Below are 17,646 nucleotides of genomic sequence, written 5' to 3' on the forward strand. Positions count from 1 at the left end.
TGCCAGATACATATGTTATGCTGTTCGGGCTTTCTGGCCACCAGAATTAAGAGTCAAATATTTTTTTCTGTATATTTCCCAGCATCTGATGTTTTGTTATAGCAATTCAAAAATAGGCTAAGACATCTCTTTTGAAGTGCTTTGTTTTTGAATGTTGCTATGCTGTTAAAACACTTTAATCTCCTTCCACAGAACTAGGTGAATGAAAACCAATTATTGTATACATTGTTCCATCCTCATCTCACATATGGCTAACTAGATACCTGTTCATGGAATTTTCCTCCTCTTTTTATTAGAAATTCCCAACTGTATATGTATTAAATTCTGACATGTGAGTATATTTATTTATGAATTCTTTCCTTTCACTGATCTGATTATTATTGTAAAAATGATGTCTTTTATTGTTCTATAATCTAAATAAAAACCTACTATAAACTTAGAATTTTTATAAATAAACTGTTTTAATAACATTTTTCATGAACTTTGGAACATTTGGCTCATTTTTCTTTCTTTCCTTGCATAATCCTTCCCTTTGCCCCTATTTATATAAAAGCCTTTAATAATGTCCTTTGGGCCAGGTGTGGTGGTGCTTGATTGTAATTTCAAAACTCTGGGATACTGAGGCAGGAGGACAGCAGATTCGAGCCCAGCCTGGCCAACTTAATGAATCAGCTAGATTCTGTCAAAAAAGATCCCTTCGGTGATGTTTTTAGTCATTCCTTCTTATGTTCTGACTTACACTTTCACTTACCCTAACCCTTCAATAAATATGGAGAACCTACAGCAACTTGGAGATGTAATATCAACATGAAGAAATGATCTCTTTTTTATAGTTGGATTATTTCATTCATTGCTCATTTCATTTTATAGCTTTTTGTTCTGTAATTTTTTTCAAGATAATCCAGAAGACTTAAAAGTTTTAAATATTTGTCAGATAGTAGTTTACATTTATGGTCTTAGATACTCAAAGGCAGAGATAGGAGGCTCGCTGGAATCCAGGAGTTGGGGGCTGTAGTACATTGTCTACTGGATGCCTGCACTGAGTTAGTGAGTAGTGAGGTTGTATGTGTGAATAGCCACTGCAGCCCAGCCTGGGCAACACAGTGAGACCTGTCTCGTAAATAACGTGTACTTTTTTTCCTTTGATCTTTTATACCCCATGTCTACCTGCCTTGGATAGGATCCTCACCTCTAGCCAAGTTGTTTTCTCTGTTGTTACACAACATGCCCTGCTCCCCTTCCCCTCAGGGGCCTCTCCTTTCTCCAAAGTCTTAAAGTGCATGTGAAAATGTGTATAAAGTTCATATAATCCACTTGCTACTTGGACAACCTAATATAGTTACATATCCTTTTATTTCTCTGGCACCTTTCTGTCATGGTGGCAAAATATCTAAAACAAACAAACAACCCTAAAAAACTCAAAGGGAGAAAGATTTATTTTGCCTCACAGCTTCAGAGGTTTCATCCAATCCATGGTCTGCTGGCTCCATGGGTTTTAAGCCTTTGGTGAGGCAGGGACATCATGGCAGAAAGACATGGGACAGGACAGCCACAAAGAGAGAGAGGGAGAGAAAGAGGAGGACAGAAAGGAGGAGAGACAGAGGGAGAAGGAAGAAAGAGAGGGAACAGGAAAGGGAGAGGAAGAAAGAGAAGGAAACTAGAAAGGAAGGTGCTAGAGATAAGATATGGTCCCAAAGTCATACCTCCCACTTCCTTCAACCCGACACTACCTCCCAAGTCTCCTTTACTTCCCAATAATGCAGTCAAATCATGACCAATCCATTGATGAAGTTAGAGTCCTTATGACCCAATTGCTTCCCAAATCCTCATCTCTGAACACATAAGCCTTTTGGGCAGCATTTTCCATCCAAACCATAACAGACTCCATCTTTCTTCCCAAGGAATTACTGAAAAGATCAGGTATAGCATTCTGTGCTTTGTTCTCCCTGCTTTCTTCTCCTTGCTTTACCCAAAGTACTTCCTATCTTTCCTGCACTGTGCTACATTTTAACCCTTTATTGTTGCTAACAACCAAGCCTTTGCACCTGCACCCAGATTTGTTCTCTGCTCTTACAAAGATACTTTTATGTGGGGCATGAGGTAAAAACTCAAATTCCAGGTAGTGGAAATTATGACTTGAAAATGGATTTGTTGCAAACTGAATGGCTCATAACATAGTCTACTCAGAACACTTAGTTTCTTCTCTTGCCCTTTGGTGGATTGGTGGCACCATTTCAATTGTGATCTCATTTGCTCTATCACTGCCTGAGTCACAAGCTGTATTCTTACCTAAATGCCCCAAAGGTTAAACTGCACCTCCTGTACGTTCATTCTTCCCATTTCCCAGCTTCCCAAGCTCTACTGCTTCCTCAGAGCTTCCACAGAAATTCCACAGGGGTCTACCTGTTTCCAAATCTCTCTGTCCAACTGTAGAGCTTCTTTGGTCTTGGTAGATACAGTGTGGTGTTTGCAACTTTCCAATCAATTTACACACTTGGAGTATGGAGGCCAGAGAACTAGTTTTTTAATTTTGTGAAAAAGTAAAATTAACTTTCATAATCAAATAATAGAATAACAATAGTTTGTTTTAGTGTATCTTCAAAGTAGTTACTCAGAGAGCAAGACATTAAAATGAAAAGATTTTTCCAAAAAAGGAACAAATAATAACACAAATGTTTGTTTCAACGAACTAAGATAAAGTAGTAGTATAAATAAAACAGAGTTTTGAAACCTGGTCCTGACACCTATTAGCCATGTGATTTGGATAATTCGCTCTCCAAACCTTCTTAGTTTTCTCATCTGTGAAATGAGTTTCTACTCCAAAGCATTCTTATAAAGATTATATGAGTTAATACTCATAAAGTGCTTAAAACAGTGTCTAACCCAATGTAAGCACTATTTTTAAAATCATATCTGCTTACCTGTCCTTGGTGTTCCCATCTAATGTGGGTAAGAGAAGGAAGAAGGAAACAGTAGATGAGAGTTTATTATTCACTGAGATGTGAAATTACACTTCTCTGTTCTCAAAAGTACAAATTCTTGTCTTTTAAATTAAAATTTCTTATTTATTAATAAATCAATTGCCACTATTTGCAAGTGCCCAGTCCAAAAAGCTCATAAAGTTGTCCCATCTAGGATTGTGTCCAACATCTTTGTAAGATGAGATCTATTTAGAAATATGAATTTCATAATTTACCTGCTTTTTCTTAAGAAACACCTGTTTTAACCCTCCCCCCAAGTTTCTATATGTTGTGTTTGCATCTACAAAGCCATGGACTGACCTATGGCCTGAGGAGGTGGAAGGACAAGGTTCACAGAGACAGAATGTTTTTAATATCTTTGCACATCTTATTTTGAAACAGTGTAAAGATATTCTCTACTCTAAATTTAAAAAGTAAATATTATACAAGTTATAATTTTAATAGAAAACCTTTTAAAATTCAAATTTTCAAATGTTATGGCAAGAAATGGTTGTTTATATGCCAAATAACACTTATTTTTCCTCCAGTCCTGGAGATTGTCATGCAAGGCATGAGGAAAAGGAGGAGGAGGAGGGAGAGGAGGAGGAAAAGTGGAGTATTTGTAGCTCCTGAGGGTAAATCCACAAAAAGTTACCCACACCCAGTGAACCCAAGCTGCTGGGGAGCTTTGGTGCACTTTGTGGCGCAAGCTGAAGGCCTGCATAGTGTTCTCCACTTAGCTGTGCAGCCCTGGTAAGCTGCTTAGAACCTGGTAGGGCCCTTCCCAGCAACCCCAAGCAGCTGAGGAGCCTTGGTGCATGGCTTGGGTCCTGGTAGGGCCCCGCCCAGTGACCCAAAGCAGCTGAGGGGCATTGGTGTGCTGCTTTGCATGAGCTGAAGGCTTGCACAGTCAACTCCACCTAACCATGCAGCCTTGGAGGCCACTCAGGGTCTGGTAGGGCTCTGCCCAGTCAGCCCAGTCAGCCAAGAAGCCTCAGTGTGCCATGTGGGGCATGCTGAAGGTCGACCCAGCATACTCCATCCATTCTCTGAGTCTTCCAGGGACCTGGTAAGACCTGCCTAATGACCCCCACTCAGCCCCTCTCCAATACAGACAGCCATTCTAGCCCAGGAAACAGCTGAGACTTTGCATTTGGCTGCCATAGAGGAATACAAGAAAATAACAAAACAAAAGAGCAAAATGCAATCTCAAACCTCCAGCCCATTTCAAACAAACCGAGGAGACATGGACATAGAATAAAGTGTAAGCCACACACCTGAAACTTCTGAAATGATAGCATCTGAAGTAAAGAAACAACTCTATGAAGCTGTAAAAGAAATCAAATGAGAAATAATCTCCCAGGTAAAACAAGAAATGATCAACATAATGAAAGAAATGCTGGACACATCTAAAGAAGACATAGCTAAAAAAAAGTAGAGGAGCACTGCAAAATGATGGAATGAACAATCCAAGAAAGAATTAGATTGCATGAAACAGATTTAAAGGGATATCCAGGAAATCAAAAACTTCACCGAAAGCTGGCAAAATCACCTGAATGTATGTGAAGATAGATTTTCAGACTTCAAGCCAAGATTCCAGCTATTGAACAGGAGAAAGATCTTTTAAAAATAACAAGAAATCAGTAAATAACAATTCAACAGTTGCAAGACTATGCAAAGAAAAACAATATAAAATTGGCAGGTGTAAAAGAAAAAGTGACAACACAAATGATATAAAAAAGACTATTTACAGAAGTAAAAGCAGAAAATTTCTCAAACATGGGAAAAGAAATTGACATACAGATAGGTGAATCATATAGAACTCCAACTAGCCATAACCAAAATAAATCTACACCCAGAGATATAATAATCAACATCCTAGAAATTCAACATAATAACAGAATATTAAAAGCTATTAGAGAAAAGAAACAAATCATCTATAAAGGAAAGCCCATCAGAATCACAACAGACTTCTCAACACAAACAATCAAGGCAAAGAAAAGCATGGAGTGAAGTATTTCAAATCCTAAAGGAAAATGACTTCCAACTCAGGTAGTATCCTGCAAAACTACCATTCAAAATTGATGGAGAAATAAGATACTTCCATAAGAAAGAACAGCTGAAGAACTTCAGAATCACTAAACCAACCCTATGAAGAATACTAAAAGATATTCTCTGTAGACAGAAAAATAACTATGTTGGTGTTCAAGAACACCAACAGAAAAAAAGTCACCAAGCAGGGCAAATAATTAAACAGAAGGGAAAGGTAAAGAACCAACAGCAGAAAGATAACATAACAAAAAAACAAGTCAATATATATCACTAATAACCATTAATGTAAATGGCCTCAATTCATCAATTAAAAGAAACAGGTAGGCAGAATGCATTAAGAAACAACATCCACCCATATGCTGTATGTCATCTAACCCAAAAGGAAATTCATAGACTGAAAGTCAAAGGATGGAAAACAATGCTTCATGCAACAGGAACTCAAAAAAAAAAAAAAAAAAAAAAAAAAGAAAGAAAGAAAGAAAAGCAGGGGTAGCCATTCAGATAATGTGAGCTTCAAACCAAGAATGATCAAAAGAGATAAGAAAGTCACTACATGCTGGTGAAGGGAACACTTCAGAAGGAAGAGATAACAATCATAAATATATATGCACCAAATATGAGAACACCCAGCTAATAAAACAAATATTAATAGACATGAAAAATCAAATAAGTAATAACACAATTATAACAGGAGAACTTAGTACCCCATTGACACAAAGAGACACATCAATTAGACAAAAAAATCAGCGAAGAACAGAACTGAACCAAACCTGTGAACAAATGAACTTAGTAGACATGTAAAGAGTGTTTCACCCAAAAACATCAGAATACACATTCTTCTCATGGAACATTCTCTAAAATAGACCATACACTAGCTCATAGAATATGCTTAAGTGAATGCAAAAGAATCAAAACTATCCCATGCATATTATCCGATCATAGTGCCATGAAACTGAAAATTAATAACAAAAGAAACTAAAACTCTCCATAAACACATGGAAATTAATATGCTCCTGACCAATAAATGGGTCACAGAGGAAATTAAAGAAGAAACTAAACAATATCTACAAGCAAATGAAAATGCAGATAAAATTTACCAGAACCTGTGGGATGCAATGAAAGCAGTCCTCAGAGGGAAATTTATCGCCATGAGTTCCTACATCAGGAAAACAGAATGAACACAAATACATAACCTGATGCTATACCTCAAGCATCTAAAAAAAGAAGATCAAGTCAAGCCCAAAGCCAAAAGAAGGAGGAAATTATGAAGATCAGAAGAGAAATCAATGCAATAGAGATTAATAAAACAAAACAAAGAGTTAATGAATCAAAGAGATTGTTCTTTGAAAGAATAAATAAAATTGATAAGCCCCTAACCAATCTTATTATAAAAAGGAAAGAAAAAACTCAAATTCATGCAATAAGGGATGAAAAGGGTGAAATCATTATATACCCTCTGGAAATGCAGAAGATCATCAATATCTACTTCAAAAATTTTTACTCTCATAGGTTCAATAATACAGATGAAATGGACAGTTTCTTAGAAACACGAATTGCCAAATATCGATCAAGAAATGTTAAATTGTTGAGTAACCCAGGTACTGAAAGTCAAAACGTACTTAGAACCTCGCCAGCAAAGAAAAGCCCAGGTCCTGATGGATTCACAACTGAATTCTACAAAAAATTAATGCCAATACTCCTCAAACTCTTCAATGAAATTGAAAGGGAAGCAATTCTCCCTAACTCATTCCTGGAAGCAACTATTTCCTTAATACCAAAACCAGAGAAAGACTCAACCAAAAAAAGAGAACTACAGACCAATCTCCCTAATGAATATAGATGCAACAATCTTCAGTAAAATACTGTCAAACATAATGCAGCAAGTCTTCAAGAAGATTATACACCATAACCAAGTGGGACTCATTCTAGGAATGCAGGGATGGTTCAACATGTGCAAATCAACAAATGTAATCCACTACATCAATAGAGCCAAAAATAAGAATCGCATGATTGTTTCAATAGATACAGAAAAATCTTTTGATAATGTCCATTCATAAGAATCCTGCAGAAAATTGGAATAGATGGTCTTTATCTCAGTCTGATAAAAGCCATTTATGACAGCCAGCATCATATTAAATGGACAAAAACTGAAAGCTTTCACTCTAAAATCAGGAACAAGATAAGGCTGTCCACTATCACTATTCCTATTCAGTATAGTGCTGGAAATATTAGCCAAAGCAATTAGACAAGAGAGAGAAATAAAAAAAATAAGGATAAGAAAGGAAGAAGTTAAATTATATTTTCAGATGACCTGATACTCTATTCTGGACCCCAAACTCCACTGAAAGGCTTCTAGATGTAATAACCAAATTCAGTAATGTAGCTGGACACAAAGTCAACCCATCAATAACATTCCTCTACACAAACAACAAACTCACTGAGGTAGAAATAAGAAAAGCCACCTTCTTCATAATAGCATCCAAAAATGCTTAGGAAATACTTAGGAATCAATCTGACAAAGGAAGTAAAAGATCTATATAGTGAAAATTAAAGTATTCTGAATAAAGAAATCAAAGAGGACTTCAGAAAATGGAAAGATATCCCTTGTTCATATAGGAAGAACAAATATTTTGAAAATGGTCATTCTCCCAAAATTGTTGTGCAGATTTAATGCAATTCCAATCAAAATACTATTAGCATACCTCACAAATCTAGAGAAATCATCCCTAAAATTCGTCTGGAACCAGAAGAGACCTAGAGTAGCAAAGGAAATTCTGGGCAACAAAGGCAAGGCAGGAGGCATCACAATCCCTGACTTGAAAGCTACTGTGATAAAATCAGCATGGTACTGGAATAAAAACAGACTGAAGATCAATAGAATAGATTAGAAGACACTACCACAACTACAAACACACTCAGCCACCTTATCTTTGACAAAGGAGCCAAACACGTCCACTGGAAGGAAGATAGCCTCTTTTAATAAGTGACTTTCAGCATCCTGAAAACTAAAACTCGACCCATTTCTATCATCATGCACTCAGCAAAAGTCAAAATGGATCAAAGGTCTAAATGTTAAAACAGAAACACCAAATCTACTGGAAGACAAGGTAGGTAGAAATCTTGATGACATAGGAGTGGGCAGAGAATTCATGAAAAAAAAAATTAAACTGCACAGGAAATACTTCCCAGAATCAACAACTAGGATCTCATCTTATTAAAAAGTTTTTGAATGTCAAAAAAAAAAATCTCCAATAGAATGAAAAGACAACCCATGAATTGGGAAAAACCCTTAGTCAACTGTCCCTCAGACAAAGGACTTCTATCTAGAACATATACAAGAATTTTAAAAAATCAGGCCCTCAGAATTCAAAGACCCAATCCAAAAATGGGCATCTGAGATGAGTACCCACTTCTCAGCTAAAGAAATATAAATGGCAAATAAATATATGAAAAAGGTTCAACATTATGTCATTCAAAAAATAAAAATTGAAACAACACTGAGATTCCATCTCACTCTAGAACGAATGGTCAGGATCAACAAAATCACCAATAACAAATGCTGGCAGGGCAGTGGGGAAAAGGAACTCTTCTGCATTTTGGTGGGAGTGCAGACTGGTACAAACACTGTGGAAATCAGTGTGGAGATTCCTTAAAAAGCTGGGATTGGAGGTTTCATTTGACCCAGCTATCCCACTTCTGGGCATATTCCCAGAAGAACTGAAAACATTATCCTACAGTAATATATGTGCATCCATGTTTATAGCAGCACGGTTTGTAATAGCCAAATCTTTTAAACAACTCAAATGCCCATTAACTGAGGAACAGACAAAACAGATGTGGTATTTTTACATGATGGAGTACTACTCAGCTACAAAGAAGGATCACACTGAAGCTTTTATAGGTAAATGAATGCAAGTTGAGACCATACTCATAAGTGAAATAAACTCACATGTGTAAATACCATATTGTCTCCTTGGTGTGAAAAACTGAAAGAGTAAATAAGATCCAAAATCGTCAATAAATATTGTGAAAGGGTAAGAAACTACTCAAAGGGGAAAAATAATTAGGATAGGGAAAAGGAGAAAATAAAAAGATATAAATTTGTATATATACACTTACGATAGCTAAGATGATCATACAACTAATTCTATTAGCTCTTGAAACAGCACAGTTAACATTCATAGGATTAGATCAATTTTACAGTCTCTATCTGGTAACCTGAGGAACTCTTTTGAAGATAATTATGCAAATAATAACCTCTGTTAAGTTTTTTACCACCTTATTTTGAAAGTCTCTATTGTTATTTTTTGGGGGGTTTTAAAAATCATTCTTTGTCTCTTTTGTTTCTTGTTTCTCTTTTATTTATTTATTTTTTTGTTTTTCCCTCTTTAAAAAAAAAACAATACAAAAACTCTACAAGTTTGAGAATTTCAGGATGAGAAAAATTGACCAGATCACTTAGAAGTTTCAGTGGAAATTCTGGCCCTTTTAATCAAAATGAGTATTTTTAACTTCACTGATGTTACATTGGGGCACAAGATCAGTTTATCCAAGTTAAAACTAGCCATGATTAAATACTCACTTTTTAATATTAATGGTTATAAGATTTAATTCTCAAACACTGTCTTGATTGGTCACTGAGAACAAGGCAAAGTTGCAGAAAATAAATTGGTAACCTAGGAACCTGCCAGGATTTTTTTCTCACAAGAGCAGCTCTCTTATAATATATTGAGCAAAGCTTTAAGTGATCCGTTTATGTAAGCCAGAAGATAATCATCCCTTGCTCAGTAGCTCCTTAAAATGTCCCTTGGGTATTTCATGAATGTGGATTTCTGTAATGAAAACTGTAATTTCCTGAAGGTCTGATACAGCATTACCAGACACTGCACTGCTCAAAAGCCTTGGGATGATAGATTTATCATCAAGACAAAGCAATGTTTGCCTACTGTTAAACCACAGTTACCAAAACTCTCCACAATTCCTGGCCCATCCCGTGTTCATAGGCAAACTTCCCAACTACGAACACGGATTCCATCCAGTTTCTTGCATCCCATAATTAAGAGCAGTTAAAGACAAGATGTGAGGGGCCCAGATCACTTAGAGATTACTGACTGAGACTCCTAAAAGAGAGGGGCTGTTTTCCTAAATCTTCCCTTTGAAGGAGTAGAAACAAAGTGATTTTCATGGCATTAGCCAACACCAGGGGGCAGGAGAGAAAGTGCATGAATGGAAATAAATTTAATCTCAGGACACTGTGAGAAAATGGTGTAAATGACAATCCTTGGCACAGAGCATGTAGACGGTGTGTGTTACTTGAAAGTTTTAAAATCCTTTAAATACTATTTAATAAAATCTTCCATGTTCATTGCAAAACTATTTAAAAATACAGAGAAACAAAGTAGTGAAACCATTTTTATTACCTCTAATTTCATCATCTTTAAGTAACCACTTAATATTTTTGTCAAACATTTGTTAAATAGTTCACCATATTCTATTTTCTTTGCATGCACATTTCTCCAAATAGGACCACTACAAATTATTACTATTGTCATTGTTGAGATGAGGTCTTGCTATGTTGCCTGTTGTCCCACTAGTTAGACCAGGTGACCCTCCCATCTAGCCTCCTGAACAGCTAGGACCTCAGGCATACACCACTGTGCCCAGTCACAGTAATCTTATCATTTCATAGTGCTTCAGAGCTTTAACTGGTAATATGTACTTTTTGGCTCAAACTATAATTATGGGTGAAGGAAAAGATTCTACTCAGGGTTCTAGTTTTGGCTCTGATCTAACCAGCCTCAGGTAAGCAGCTCAAATTCTTTAAATTTTAAATTCCTCAGCTGTGAAGAATTTATCATTTGATGCCAATGATACCATAGGCACTTCCCATCCCTATCATTCTGATAGTTGATAAGTAATTAAAGGAAGACAGTAATGTGCAGTGGTTATTGCCCTGGTATCAGCAGGGTTCTAATCTCAGCTCTACCTACAGGCTGAGGTCCTGCACAAATTTGATTGCACAGTGCCTCAGTTTATCTTTCTGTAAGATGTTTGATGATAAGGGATGGCACCTGGGATTACTGAGCATTAAAAAAGTACCACATATAAAGAATTTAGATTCATGTTTGGTGCATGATAAAGGTCGATAGGCAACCACTTATCAATATTCTGCTCAGACCCCAGATTTCTTGAGGTGACAGAGTGCAAAATACTGAGAAACTGAGCGCTGCATTGAGGATGCACACGGGTTGACTACATGAAATGGGTATTCTGTAAGTGTGCTCATCTGTTCAATTTTATTTAATCCTCAGAACAAATTTACTCTCTCTGTTTTACACATCAAGAGACTGAGGTGGAAACTTGCCTAGGTTCAGTAATAGTGGTAACCCCAAAGACTAGTAAGTTCTGCCTGCGTTGAAGGGCTATGATACGTGCTATTAGCTGAGTGTTTCACTTCAAAAGTAAAGTACAAGCGTGAAGTATCTTTCTCAGTGATATTTAGCATGAATTTCTTCTAACTTTAATAATTCTATTTTAACAAATCCACTTTGCACTTATTTAAAAGACCCAGGCATTTTTGCACATTTTAACTGACTGCTAGATACCCAAGTTAGAGCAGAACTAGAACATAGGTTTTATAAAAATAACTCTTACTCGACTTAGAAACTTAATTTTATGGTTACAACTGATGGCCTAAAAATTCCCCAAACTAAACAAAATAAGGAAACCTTAGTGAAAGTAACGGCTCATGAAAAGCAGTATGATTTTTTTTTAAAAAAAACCTTGTGATTTCTATATATTACCAAAGGATGTCAGAACAATGGATTCAGGTTGAATACTGGCTCTAAATGGCCCGTGAGTAAAACTGGTCATTTCATTTCTGGTTATGGCTTTTTTTTCCAAAGAGAAAACTGAAGAACAGACCAAAACACAAAGTTCCATTTAATTAATCACCACCTTTTTGTTCTGTGGTGCTCACATGCTTTCCTAAAGTTTGTTAGACAAGCTGGTAGCCCTTTCCTGTCGTTTGGTGCATCTGTGGATTCATTTTTAATCAACTGCAATAACATCCCCAAACAAAACAAAACCCTCAAACAAAAGTGCAATCAGCTTCTGATTGCACAGGCCAGTGTGCGCAGACGCATAGATTCATGAACAATATAAACATTTCCAATAATATATGCATTTGGATCGAACCACAGCTCTCCGTGCTCATATTCAGCTGTGTGCAGACCCACATATTTCCGAGTAACAGACACCCCAATTCCAGAGAAGCTGGCGCCGGCCTGGGTGAAGCTTGCTACATTTTCTCTCGGCGCGAGCATTACGTGCCTGTCGTCCCGCGCCAGGGTTCCAGCTGGCGAGGGGTGGGGGTGTCCTCCGCGCCCCACCCTAAGGATCCAGCATGCTCTCCGTACACCCAGCGGTGCTCGGAGAGCACGTTCTGGCGCTGAGGGCTAGTGCTGCAGTTGGGAGCTGATTGGTCGCGCCATCCGGCCCGCAGCCCGGGGATTGGCCCAAGGGCTCAGTCCACGTGGTTCAGCGCTGATAAGCTGCCTTTCTGGCTCAGCCTGCCAGCCAGCCCGAGCGGCCACGGAAGGGGGTGCAGCGGGGAGCAGAGGGCTGCGGACTTGCGCAAGCAGCGGGGTGCCGGCTCTCACGTCAGAGGCTACCTCTGTGCCTAATGAGTTGCACCAGGTAGGTTCACTGCAACTTCGCGCCGGGACAGATGGAAATGTGCAGCTACTGGGAAGTTGAGGGGCGTTTTCCTGTCGTGTCTGCAAGAAATCCCAGGGCAGGGCATTGCTTGCATCCTGCACCTTGGAGGCCTATATGGATTTTTTTTTTTTTTAATTTTTTTTTACTGTGTTTCTTAGGGAGAATTGTTTTGGTAATCAGCATCCTAGATCAGAAACATGAGTCAGCTTTAGTTCAGATTCTCTCATTGATGGGACTGACATCTTTGAGTCCTACAAAGTGTCCCAAGTACTCAGGCAGCTTACCTTGTGACAGCACTGTGACGTTGTTGGGTAGTTTAGCCTGGAGGCAAAAATTAGAGGGTGAGATTTGCATTCCTTCTTTCTCCACTCTGCATTCATTTGTTCTCCTCCACTCTCCATGGTTTGTCAGAGCAGTCTCAGAATTTGAACACAAAGACAGGCATGGTGGCTCACGCCTGTAGTCTCAACACTCAGAAGGCTGAGGCAGGAAGATTGCTACAAGTTCAAGGCCGGCTGGGGATACATACTGAGTTCAAGGCCAGCCTGACTGCATAGCAAAACCTAGTCTCAAAAAAAAAAAAAAAAAATTGAATACATTATTTCTAACTTGTGGCCAGCCCTTAACATTCCAGGGAAATCGCTCAATGCTAAAATTGTGCTTCTGCACAAAACAAAAATAAATATCTCCCATAAATGACTTTAAGTAGCTTCTTTAGGCTTAACAGGCTTCTCTAAAAACCCTGCCTATTAACTATTATTAGATCCACAAATATAGGTTTATCTTTCATTTGTTTGCTGTAAGTTTGTAGATGTCTCAGGAAAGTCCTTGGACTAAAAAGTTCTGCAAATGTCCTTTATTATCCACCTTGTGAAAATGACTGCTTGCCTCTGTGCTTAGAACTGCTGTGATGGGCATTAGTAAAGCCATACTGAGAAGCTCCATGTACAGTATTCACACATCTTCTATCTGGAATGCAAAGATAGATGAGGGGGAAAAAATCCCAATTCCATGAGATTGGCAACATACATTGAGGGCTAAATGCCAGAAAAAACCCTTCTTGATGGGTGCTTCTTGGTTTAATATTGCTGAGCATAGTTGTGTTTAAATTTTAAATAGCTTTCTTGTCTATTTATAAATGTCCCTTGCTCAAACATTGGAAAATTCCAAAAAAGTACAAAGACAATACATCAGCAATAATCCTATCACCCAGAGATAAATGTTAACTTTAGTTGTATTTTTCAGAAAGTTTTCAATATTTATAAATTCATATATCTAATACATAGTTCCAAGTAACTAGTGTCTTTTAAAATAAATTTTACTGTGCCTAAGCTATACAATATAAGATTATATCTAAAGTAAGATAGGTATTATAATGTAATAAATGAACACATCTGTCATCTCAAATAGGCAATCAGTTTTTCCATCTAAGTGTGGACTTGCCATGGACATCTTTCTACATGAAATATAGACTAGGCAAACTTCTTTAAATGCATGAAAGTGTTGACTTGTATTTCAGCTGGATATCTATGAAAATGAGGACAAGCATGGTAGTCAATGCGTAAAGATAATTCTGATTTAGACTTTTAGCTTTTCATTCTCAGAACTTTTTCATGAAAAATTTTAATGCTTTTTTTCTTTTCAAGTGGATTATCCTTTTAGATCAATGTAATCAAGTTAACAGCAAAATAAGCAATTACAGGTAGAGAGAGGATCTGAAACTGGCTCCCAAAGTATTTGTCTGGTCATTAGAATCTTTGGGGAAGCTTTAGAATATAGCTACCACCTTGATTCCACCCTCAGGAGGTCTGCAATAACCTGTAAGCCACAGAACTGATTGTGAATCAATTTTTCTGTCTGTCTGTTTTATCTATCTTGTCTGTCTTTCGTTAAGAAAGAAACTAACTCCTTGGGCTATGGTGATCAGACAGAGTTGAGAACCACTGATCCAGAATAGAGCAGATTAAGATATCATTAAATACTATCCTTTTATTTTTCAAACAGGGAAACCGAACGCTTCTCTAAGTGTCTGCCAGCCAAGGGCAGAGGTGGACACTGAATGCAGATCTAATCACCTGATACCATTCGTTTTTTACTGTGTATGACAGCATTTCCGTGATACTGCCCTGCTTGTAATTCCACCTGTACAAAATTTGTGCAGGTGTACTGGGGAGGTGGAGAACATGTCAGATATAGGTGATAACCTTTCTTCCTTTTGTGTTCCAGAATGATCCAGGTTTTGGATGCACATCCTTTGACAAGCTCAGTCATGCCAGTGGATGTGGCCATGAGGCTTTGCTTGGCTCATTCACCACCTCTGAAGAATTTCCTGCGTCCTTACAATGACTTTCAACGAAGAAATTTTGTGAATAAATTAAAACCCCTGAAACCATGTCTCAACCTCAAACAGGAAGACAAATCACAGAATGACTGGAAGCACTCACACAACCAATCCAAGAAGCGGGTGGTCTTTGCTGACTCCAAGGGCCTGTCTCTGACTGCTATCCATGTCTTCTCTGACCTCCCAGAAGAAACTACATGGGATCTGCAGTTTGAGCTCTTGGATCTTAATGATATCTCCTCTGGCTTAAAACTCCATGAGGAGAAAAACTTGATCCTAGATTTTCCTCAGCCTGCAACTGATTACTTAAATTTCCGGAACAATTTTCAAAAGAACTTTGTCTGCTTGGAGAACTGCACTTTGCAAGAGCGAACAGTGACTGGGACTGTCAAAGTGAAAAACATGAGTTTTGAGAAAAAGGTTCAGGTCCGTATCACCTTTGACAGTTGGAAAAGCTACACAGATGTGGACTGTGTCTACATGAAGAATGTGTACGGCGGCTCCGATAGTGATACCTTCTCATTTACCATTGACTTACCCCCTGTCATTCCAACTGAGGAGAAAATTGAGTTCTGCATTTCTTATCATGCGAATGGGAAGGTCTTCTGGGACAATAATGAGGGTCAGAATTACAGAATTGTCCACGTACAGTGGAAGCCTGATGGGGTGCAGGCACACATGGCACCCCAAGACTGTGCATTCCACCAGGTGCCCCCTAAGACTGAGTTAGAGTCAACAGTCTTTGGCAGTCCAAGAATGGCTAGTGGGCTCTTTCCAGAATGGCAGAGTTGGGGGAGAATGGAGAACTTGGCCTCTTATCGGTGAATTAAGCAATCTAGTGTCTGACCTGTCATAGTCTCTGTGCAATTCTAGGTCAGTGTTGCTCAATATTAGGAAGTTTTTGCTACTTTGGTCCATTAGTAGGTTTAGGTTTGAGCTTTTGAGGCCTGGCTACAGGGGATATAGACACTTGAGAATTCAGCACTTGCGTCTGATATGGCTGATGCTATCCAGTTTTGTTTTGGAGAATCAAGTAACAGCCTAGGAACTATTTTTAGAAAAATAATGCTTTTTCGGTGCCTTTCCTCCTTCCCTTTCAATTCACTAGCTTTCACATTGGGCAAGAAGAAGCTGAGGGAGGAGAACTGATGGTGATGGGAAGCTGAATTAAGGGTATGAGAAATGTGTGGGAGGAGTACTGTATGTGAAGGGCTCTGAGACTCAACTCAGAGGAGGAGAGGAAGGTCTGATACTTTTGTTGGTAAGAACATGTAAGGTTGTCTTGTGTATTAAAGTTGGTTTTATGGTTCTCTCCTGGAAAAATAACTCAGGAGGAGAGATCCACTTTATATATTCTTGTGGAGACAAGATAAATAAAATTCCAGGGTTTTGGAAGGTATTGGGGGAAGATGATCTGTAATGCTAGAGAATTAAGATCTTAAGTGAAGCCCTTATACTTAAGCATAGTCTATCAAAATCATGATTTGGGGAAAGCTTAAGCAAACATGCTGCTGCAGTCATGATGTGATAAATGACTTTTGATCAAGATTGGGTATTTGGAACAGAGTGCTAACCAATAAAAACCGTGCTGTCATCAATGATTGATAACATGTGGGAGCTCAAGGTGTCGGCAAAGAGCTCTTTGCAAGTACCTTGATTAAACCAGAGTACTCTGGTCACTTAACCCAAACATCAGAATGGTCATCTGGTAACTCATGAGTGTTTGGCCTCATAAGGAGGTCATTCCTCCTACAGTTCTGCTGGGCCTTCGAGAGTGCTGTCGGTGTACATAGCCTCATCCTTCATATTGAAGGCGACTCATTTTTCTGCCACACTTTTTCAATGTGATATTTGGAGTGAGGACTGACACTAGGGTTCTCAGTACAAGAATCTGGTATCTTGCATGTAGAAGTAGCCGTCTAACTCTTGCTTGTTTTTATCTTGCTGTTTTAATTTCCTTTGAAGTCAAAATGCTTTTTTTTTTTTTTAAGAAAGTGGATATGAATTGTTTTGGCTATCAATTGTTTTTGTGTGTGTTTAAGTTTATTCTATAAGACCTTAATGGTGGAGTTCCAAAATATTTGCTTCTACAGAGCACATCCATTGAGAAGTGTTAAGAGAATATGTGATCTTCCATGCTGGGAAAATACTATTGGAATAACTCTGCTATGACAGTTTTTGAGGTTTGACTAGCATCCATAATTTTTCTACTGTAAATTCATTCTCTTCTAGCTATCCTTTATGAGCTTCTCACCTTAAGAATAAATGTGTCTGATAATGAGATTTGAGAGTGCATTCTTAAAGCCATAATTAGTTAAATAAAAAACTCAACTAACATTCTTCTGTTTTGTTTAGGACTAACCAAGTAGAGATGTTTGGACCATAAAGTGGATTTGCCTGAGTATTCACATGGCCCCAGCCTCATTAGTGACCACATTTCCTACCTCCTGACCCCTGGGGCTGGGACTTTAGCTACTGTGACTGTTCCCTTAAACCCATCTGTGGTCACTACTTACCACACATGTTCTTTGCTGGGTTGGTGTTATCTTGGAGGACATATTAGCTTTAAAATGG

At 38.1% G+C, this 17,646-nt stretch overlaps 1 protein-coding gene across 1 annotated transcript; it reads left to right on the plus strand.

The window, feature by feature from the left end:
• Positions 1-12,552: 12,552 nt before the first annotated feature.
• Positions 12,553-17,353, plus strand: Ppp1r3c (protein phosphatase 1 regulatory subunit 3C). Its single transcript, XM_003462361.5, has 2 exons — positions 12,553-12,710; positions 14,958-17,353. The coding sequence occupies exons 1-2, from the start codon at positions 12,697-12,699 to the stop codon at positions 15,895-15,897; spliced, it is 954 nt and encodes a 317-aa protein (XP_003462409.2). The 5' UTR covers positions 12,553-12,696; the 3' UTR covers positions 15,898-17,353.
• Positions 17,354-17,646: the final 293 nt, after the last annotated feature.

Source organism: Cavia porcellus, unplaced genomic scaffold (assembly GCF_034190915.1).
Source record: "Cavia porcellus strain 051 isolate PalLab524CR breed Dunkin Hartley unplaced genomic scaffold, mCavPor4.1 scaffold_28, whole genome shotgun sequence".
NCBI lineage: Eukaryota > Metazoa > Chordata > Mammalia > Rodentia > Caviidae > Cavia > Cavia porcellus.